The following is a 9,166-nucleotide window of genomic DNA, read 5'->3' on the forward strand; positions in this document are numbered from 1 at the left end:
GAGCTATGGGTTTAAATTTTCTGAAGTTGAAATCAAAGGTGTCGATTTTTGGGTGTGATTGTGTTTTTGATCTTGATACTAGTGTTTATGGGTTGTTAGATGGTTCATTTGAAGTTTTAAATTGATCTTGGGGTTTAGGTAATTGTTTAGGATGATTTGGAGGGGTTTTAGCTCGGAAAAAATGCAAGAGAAAACCCAGAAATCTGGGTTCGCGAAGGAGCGTCGCGGCCCTGTTCTTGGGCGCCACGGCGCGAGTTTGCATCAGGATTTGGGGCCAGCCGCTGGGCGCCGCGGCCCTAGGCCATTTTGACAGGCAAAAATTTGGGTTTTTAGGGCTTTTGCCCGGGGACTCGGGGGTTGGTTCCAATGTATTGTTTTAAGGAATTAGAGGTCCCGGGAGTGCGGGATTGGTCCCGGGAAGTGGTTTTGGGTTGGTTAGTATTAAAAAGTGTTTTATGTGTGTTGTGACTAGGATTTCGGAGAGGCTCGTGCTTGTGGCCTTGGTGCATCGGAAAGCTCGGGATATAGGTAAGGAAAACTGTAGCACCCGTAGGACAGGGCATGGACTCATAGTGTTAATGCAGGGCACGACCCTAAATGGTATTACATGATTATGGTATAGTTTTTATTGAATTGTTATATGTTTGAATGTTATTTGAATTATACTATATGTGATTATAGTAGCGAGAACGGCAAAGGCGCCAAGAACGGTTAATGAGCCGAGAACGGCAGCGGGGCCGGAAGTAACACTTAGCACATGGGATGCTTATAGTCAGGGTAGGACCCAGTGGATAAATGGGATATCCTTACGGTGAGGACCGAAACCCCAGGCTTTGGTAAGGCTTCTGGGGCGGCATGGCCGTGTTTTCTTAGTTGATGGTTGACCTGTTTATCTATGGATTACCGGATATGTTAACTGTATAATTTGCACATGTTATGAACTGTATGAGTTTTCTTGCTGGGCTTCGGCTCACGGGTGCTCTGTGTTGCAGGTAAGGGCAAAGAATGAGTCAACCAGCCATGAGTACGGAGAGCATGAAGCGACGCGTACATGTTTGGTCTGCCCGACTGCTTTGGTTGGGGGTAATTACGAAAAATGGCTGTAATAATCTGTGATTTTAATAACTAATCAACTGTAAACTTATTTTAAGTTGTAAATAGTTTTCAAACCTTATTTTGGGATCCCAGATGTTATATACTTGAAGTTTTCAATAAAGTAAAGCATTTTCAAAAGATTACAGCCTTAACTTTTGCTTAGTCACACTTTGGTTTTAAAAACCTCAGTTAAAGAGTTCTTTGCACAAAGTTTCTTTTTAAAAAAAAAAAAACTCACTTGGTAACGACTCTAAGGGAGTAGGACGTTACAGATATCCTCTAGACTTATATTGTTGTATGGATTCGGAGAATTTGGCGAATCTATTGTCGAACTTAGAGTATATGATATTTGGGAATGAAAGATGAATGAGAGAGTAAAATGAAGGATGGAATGGAGAGTTGAGTAAAAGGAAGATTGAAATTTGGTATTTATAGACATGTTGACATATATAGCCATTAAAATATAATCATTAAAATGTAGCCGTTAAAATATAGTTGTTAAAATGTAGTCGTTAAAATATAGCCTAAATAATAAAGGACAATTTATTTAAATAAAATAAAATACATAACAATGCGGTTGATAAAAATACATATCAATTACAACTTCAAGATATTATTCTTAATATAAGTACACAAGTTTTCATGATCTTTCTTTTAGCTCGGGAGTCATATGTGACAGTCCATGATGAGATAATTCATGTATTTTGTCATCCTATTATCTTTTGTCTCTTTCTCCTTTATCGCTACCAATTTCTCCAATGTAGATGCTTTCCGTTCACTAATCTCTATAAATCTAGTATGTGTGTCTTTTTTTTCCTTCTTTTTTCTCTTTGCTGCCTTTTGGCCAGTAGGACGCACTTCATGTATTTCATCATCACTAATGTCTGCATTGGAAGAAGAAGTAAATGTCCCTGATTCTGACACCTTTGTTCTCTTACCACCTTTTGGTTGGTACATTGTATTCCATTTCGTCTCACCCTTTAACAATCTCCAACAATCGACAAGCAGAAAATTTGAGATATTATTTTTAGATTTGTACAATTGATGTGCATTCTCAAGAATTTTCTCATCATGCCAACCACTGTGATATGTTTGTTGTACTCGTTTATAACACCCATTGAAACACGCCACCTTTTGATTCATCTTGTTCCAATGATCTTTGCATTGCCTTCCAGTTCTTGCTTGTTCGCCTTTTTGGTAGGTGTTGTAGTATTCAACGATCTGAGCCCAGAAATGTGTAGAAGTTTGGTCATTCCCCACAATGGCATCCTTAGATGTATTAAGCCACCCACTTATCAGAAGTATAGTGACTTCCTTGCTCCATTTGACTTTACCTTTATGCCTTGATTCATCTTCGTTGTGTAGAACTGCATTTTCTAACCCTTCAACACCATGTTCAGGTTAAGTTTCAGAGACAAATGTCGATGATGTTTCACAACTCAAATCAATACTAGACTTTTCCATACTTGGCCTATAATTTTTTGAAACTATGTCGAGATGGTGTAGGGGAGACGTATGAAAGACATATGGTAGTGAATTTGTTGGTGTGAAGAATTGAGCTTGTTGGGGCGTCTCAAAATAGCCAAAATTTTGGAAAGGGTAAGAGGACATGAGATAATTTTGAGAATTTGGAAAACTTTGGTTAAATTGAGAATATTGAAAATTTGGATTTTGGGGATTAGTAGAGGGAGTATTTTGAAAATTTTGATTGAAATAATAATATTGAAAATTTGGATTTTGGGGTTGGTACGTGGAGATTATGATGAATTTTGAAAAACTTAAGAATATTGAAAATTTGGATTTTGGGTGTTGGCATTAGGAGAATTTTGGAAATCCATTGGTAAGAAAAGAAATTTTGTGATATTGATAATTTGGAAGAAGAAAGTATGAAATAGTGTGAAAATTGAATGAAATGGATGAATAGTATTTATAGAAGAAAAAAATTAATAAATTGTGTGCCAACAATAATAAAAAAAGTAATAATTTAGACCATTTTTTACAATTATGTGCCAAACATTTTTTATGCAATAGAAATTGTGTGCCAGCAATTTTTTACATACATATAATATATACTAGATACAAACAACGTGCATATTACACGTTTGCTTAGTTTTATTTATAAAATTTATTAATTATTTTGATTAAATTTATATTAATGTCATATAAATTTTGAAATAAATATCATATTTTAATTAAATAATTTATTTATTTTTATTTATGTTTATTCTAGTTTTTGAATTTGAGAATGACAACAAGAGATTATATATTATATGTTTAAAATAATATTAAATATTATATGTGGATTTTAAATTTAAGTTTATTACTAGTTTGTTAAAAAAAAATTGTTACTAATTCACATTATATTATGTTTAATATGATATTATTAAATTAAATTTAAGTTTAATTAAATTTTATTTAAGTTATAAAAAAAATATGATTTTATTATTTTTAAATAATTATTATTATAAAATATCTCAAAAATATCATATTTTAATTTATTTAATTATTTATTATTTTTAAATAATTATTATTGTAAAATATCTCAAAAATATTATATTTTAATTTTTTTAATTATTTTATTTAAATTTAAATACATATAAACTACAATTAAATATAAAAATATTCTGTTATGTTAACCTTACAAAAATAAAAAATCCTTAAAACCAAAAATTTCCATTATCTGCTATCTACATATACATAGGAGAGATATGCATAATTTAAAAAAAAATGGATAGCACTGCTTCAATTTTGAAAAACACTATCTTTCTCCAATGCTAAAGTAATAATCAATGCAACTAAGTGCAGAGTTTACCTAGCCCGATTCTTGACCAAGATGATTCCATCACATTTTGTCTTCAACTATCTAAATTTTATCTCCAAAACCTCTCTCTTGTGTAACTACATTTGATTTTGCTAATCTGTATTCAGAGTAGTTTTTTACCTTGGCATTGCTAGTTTCTTCAAGTATTTGCAGTCTTGCCAGAGTTTCATGTGGTTCTTTCTTCTTCATTTTCATTTTTTTCATTCCATTAATTAAAATGTCGATCAATCTAATTCAACGGTACAAGATAAATTTTCCCATTCAAGTAAAATTCACACCAATAAAATGTATGAACCCAACAAATCATATTGATAAAAAAAAACTATACCCTTTTTTTATTGATACATCTATTTCTATCATTCCCAAATCAATGGTCCAAAAACGGGACTACATCTACAAGTCTGCATTAAACAACTACAACAAAAGAAACCAAAATCCATTAATGGAGAACAAATTAGAGATGCCACCTTAGTTTCCACTGCATATAACATCTTCTTCAACATCTGTTATGGTAAACAAGTCTAAGAGCTGGGGAATGCCCGATTGATAACGCTCCACAAATCTTTTCAAGAACTTATCATTGGGAAGCAACAATGCCGTGCCTATACTCTTCTTCTCTATAAGACGTTTCGTGAGCAAAACCTGAAGCACTGAGGTCCTTGGCAATATCCTTTTCTCAAAGCTAAACAAGAGAACATTAGGGTACTTACAAAAATCACTAAAACCCCATTTCAACTCGGTGGTGAAGAACTCCAATGCCTTCTTCAGTCTCTCCTCAGAGGCATCCATTACTTGTGGCTGTCTAACGATCAAAACCCGAATCTGCTCTTCGGACCACCCAAAGCTCTTGAAAACGTCGATTTTCGATACCCATTTGTCCTTTCTCATCCCCGAGAGGCTGGCCATTCCGTGGATAAACATCAAGCTCGACGTGTTGAAACCAAGGCTCTTAGCTTCATTCACAAGCTCAGTGAAAGCGTCCACGTTCCGGGCCAGAGCTTTCGGTCGAACTACGAACAATTTGGCGATGTTGTAATCTGACACGCCGTGACTTCGCAGGGTCTCGACGTTTCGCGCCGTTGCCTCCGAGAACTGGTGGAGAACCCAAGTGCCGCGCTTGATCAAGAAGAGCGAAACCACGTGGTCGATGCCGCCGTAGAAGCTCTTCAAAAACCGAATACTAGGCGATATTTGATTCTCCAAGCTTCGGTTGAGAATTAAAGGGTCGGCGGAGACGACACGAACCAGATTTTCGCGGGACATTCCGCTGTCGGAGAGGAATTGAAGCTTCGGTTCGAGTGTTTTCACTGAGAGAATCTGGAAGCTTCTTGTGAAGATTTTAGCGATTTGATCGGAAGAGAAACCGTATCGACTAAAAAGGGCAATGTCATCGTCGGAGTGGCGCTTAGTTTCACGGCCGATGTTCTGCGCCGCCGCCACATGAGACTCAGTTGAGAAGCCAAGAGAATTTATGAGACCGTCGGCGGTTGAAGGAAAGAGAGTGGAGAAGGATTTGAGAAAGGTCACTGAACTTCCATGGCCGCCGACGTTGGCTCTGCCAGTGCCTTTGGCAGCACAGTTGGAGTTGGTAATGAGAAAGGAGAGGATAATACGTTGGAGGCGGGACTGGGGTTTGGGAAGGAGACTCATCCTTGAGAAATTTTAATGGAAGCAACAATTTCAAATTTGAAGCTCACGGTTATGGCGTCCCTCTTTTAGGGATTTGGTTCTCTGCAATGGTCGGTATTCTTTAGGATTTTGTATCATTATCTTTACCAGTTTGAGCCCATAATTTATATAAAGAAAAATTTGTAGAAATTAGTTTGGGTACCCAGTTTCATGGAATGTTATATATTTTTACCCATGTTTTAACTTATTTATATTTGTACCAATTTTTTTAATCAGTTTTCCCATAATACCATTTTAGAGTATAAGTTGAGTACTCTCCAATTCATTCCCATGTTTCCCTCACCTTCTCTCTATTTTCAAAGTTTGATCTTCCTCTGCTTCTGTCGAGCTCCTCCGATCACCACCTTCAAGCTTCCCCCTATATGTGGTGCCGGAACTGACCGCCGATCCCAATGACAGAGCCGGCAATAACGATTAAAAGACCCTTGTTTGGTAATGTTTTATTTGGCAACGATTGAACAGTATACTGTTTCCCTTCTTCTCCAACGACAGAGTCGATCCCAATTTTCAAGCCATTTCTCTTTCTTGTAGTGAGGTATATAAAAGAGTTTTGTTTAATACTTTGCACTTCATTTGTTTGATGAAAGTTATCATTAAATTTTGTATGAATAATTTATGTTCTTATATAGTGTTTTTTTTTTATGAAAGTCTTCATTGGTTTTGGTTTTCAAAATTATAAATAGTTGGACAATTCTCATATTTGTTGTATAGTTTGTATTTTTTCCCACCATTTTTGCTTTTTGTTCTTGGTTTATGTTTTGTTTCCCCACTTCTTTAAGATTTTTAATTCTATTTTGATACTAAGTTTTTTGTTTTGTATTTTTTGTTTAGTCTAGTTTGGATGATTCATTATTATTTTTTATTTTTTTTATTTCATGCACTCCATGTGTTTGATGAAACACTTCATCTAAAGTTCATATGTTCAACTTCAAATGTTATTAGTTTTTTTTTTCCTTTGGTGTAATTCTTGAATTGGTTGACATTGAAGCATTAAGTTTTTAGTTTTTTGTGATTTCTTTGTTGTTATTGATATTGAGTTGATGTTCTAGAACTTGTGTTTTATAGGAAATAGTAAAATGAAATTACTCATGTTTTTCTTATGGAAATATCTCTGTAGTCATTTTTTATAGGAATATTTTTTTATTAAAAGAAAGTTAGGTTTGAAAAAAGGGTGGTAAAAGAAAATAATGAAAATTGTGAGGTTACTGTATTGTATATAATGTGTTTTAATAAAAAAGAAAAATATATTTTTAAAATTTTTTATTGTAGTTTGAACATGAGAGGAATTGAAGTATGATCCGTTCTTGTCAATGTTGAACAGAGTTAAATTTGTCTTTTATAGTTGCTAGGGAAGCTACTTAAGTGCATTGAGCTGTTATTTGTATAAGGTTGATTGTTGGCAAAAGAGTGAGGGATACATAACTGATGTATGTTCGATACATTTTGAGTTATAGTTTATATTACTTGCATAGTATGCCTGTGAAATTGTAGAGTCCAAGAACTTTACTTAGCTAAGATAGATAGTAGTATGATAGTATTTATAGCATTATCTTTGTTACTGTGGATTTTTGGTTCAGACCGGGAATTATTTGGACACTCATAGTAGTACTTATATATTTTCTAAGTTTAATCTATAGTTTAAGAATATTAAGTATAACCTAAGGTTTGATTGAAGTGACTGATATTAAGGATTATATTTATTATATTATAAGGTTTAGACATCAACCAATAGGATTTTAAGCACATGTTATGAATGGTAATTAAGGATTAAGTATTTTGGAGGATTAAATTAAATAAGGGTAAAGTTTGAATGTTATAGGGTCAGTCAGCAGCTTTGAATACGTTGAGGGCTTAGTCAAGGCTGTTTACTCCATTCAAACTTAGCTAAAAATGTGTAATTTCGTGTTTAAATATTCAGCGAGTGCCGATATATCGCAGCTATAGGGGGCGATATGTCGCAGCACGTAGATACGGAAAACACGAAACGATGCACGGTCGCCTCGGGCATACTGGCCCAGGCGATATATCGCCTACAGGGGGCGATATATCGCCTCCTTCAGCATATGTTCAATTGTTTTTGAATTCTTTTCCTTTCAGCCATTCAAACTTCTTCATAAGTCCAGCATCTTTTGAACGAGTCTTCAGCCTCTGCTGAACGATTATTCAAATGATTTTCACCTAAAAAGCCATTATTTTTATTCAAGTAAAATCAAGATCTTTTCATCTCCAAACTCTATAAATAGGACCTAGTACCCAGCCATTATTCACCATTTGCTCTAAGTTCAGAAGCTGCTAGTGTTAAGTGAGTGTGAGAGTGTAAACACCTGGTTTGGGGAAAAACTATAAGCTTAAACATCATAAGCTTATCAAACACTTTGGGAAGTGAGTTCTATAGTATTTCGGTGGAGGTTAGATTGATCTTGCAAATCTTTGAGGTAACCAAAACTCTAGTTCTTTTCTGTATTATGTTTCCTTTCTCTTAGTCTTCTACTCAATTTCCTAACCTCATTCTTATTTTGGTTAGGGAATCCAAGTTCTTAAGCACTTAAGTTGTGGTAAGCATATTTTCTTTTAATGGTTTAGTCTTCCTATTCTCTTTCATTTCATCTCCTTTCTTTAGACTCACTCTTGTTCATTATGGTTTTAGGAGTGTTCCAAAAAGTCCCAACTCAGTCCATTTTATCTCGGTAACTTTGGTAAGGAAAATAGGCTAGAATCTATATGTTTATGTTTATGTTATCTTATGTGTTATGTTATGATATGTTATGAATGTGTTATGAATTTGTTATGCATGTGTTTGTTGTAGGCTTGGGCTTATGCCCTATTTGACTAACAAGACCCCAAAAAGATTGTGGGCATATGCCTATTTAGCTGGTAGGACCCCACTAATCTCATGGGCATAAGCTTGTTTAGTCTATGGGACCCCAAGTAATAATGGCCATTATAATAAGTGAATTATGTGTTATGATATGTCTTTACGTTGTTATGAAATTATGTTTATGTTTATGTTTATGACTATGTGTTAGATTTTTCCTTGCTGGGCATTAGGCTCATTCCTTTCTGTTTATGTGCAGGAAATAAGCTTTAGAGGTGGAAAGATTCGTGACGCTTAGAGGATGTGTATCGATGGTGAATGGAGTCAAGGGGCCGAGCGTTATTCGATTTGAGGATGTAGTCTTGTTTATGTTTTTATGGTTTTAAATGTATTTTCCGCATTTTCTATGTAACTCTTTTTAGTTTTTAAGTTATTTTTGTTTTAAAGACAATGGGTACCCATATCCTACTTATTTTATGAAAGTAAACTTTGTCTCTACAAGTTTCTGATAAATTATGGTATTTTCGCAAAAATGTAAGTTTTATGTATAGTTTCGTTAATGGTCCAAAAAGTCTAGAGTAGTGGGTCATTACAGAAATAGGATTCGTTGATGTTTGTTGTTTAATTTTGGTTGGTTTTGAAAAACAACTTTTTTTAAATAGGAAAAATGCATTGATTGTAAACGGTTACTTTCAAGCCAGTCCACCAGACCATATTAAATAATAAATATATGCATATAAAGTATA

General features: G+C 34.4%; 2 protein-coding genes across 2 annotated transcripts; both read right to left on the minus strand.

Moving 5' to 3' along the window:
- Positions 1-1,761: 1,761 nt before the first annotated feature.
- Positions 1,762-4,105, minus strand: LOC133795553 (glutathione S-transferase T3-like). Its single transcript, XM_062233004.1, has 2 exons — positions 3,979-4,105; positions 1,762-2,477 (listed from the first exon to the last, which is right to left on the minus strand). The coding sequence occupies exons 1-2, from the start codon at positions 4,103-4,105 to the stop codon at positions 1,762-1,764; spliced, it is 843 nt and encodes a 280-aa protein (XP_062088988.1).
- A 97-nt stretch (positions 4,106-4,202) lies between these two features.
- On the minus strand, positions 4,203-5,698 carry LOC133797659 (transcription termination factor MTERF5, chloroplastic-like). Its single transcript, XM_062235643.1, has one exon. It carries the CDS (start codon positions 5,564-5,566, stop codon positions 4,385-4,387), a length of 1,182 nt encoding a protein of 393 aa, XP_062091627.1. The 5' UTR covers positions 5,567-5,698; the 3' UTR covers positions 4,203-4,384.
- Between the last annotated feature and the right edge of the window lie 3,468 nt (positions 5,699-9,166).

The sequence above is a fragment of the Humulus lupulus genome, chromosome 8 (genome assembly GCF_963169125.1).
Source record: "Humulus lupulus chromosome 8, drHumLupu1.1, whole genome shotgun sequence".
Lineage (NCBI taxonomy): Eukaryota > Viridiplantae > Streptophyta > Magnoliopsida > Rosales > Cannabaceae > Humulus > Humulus lupulus.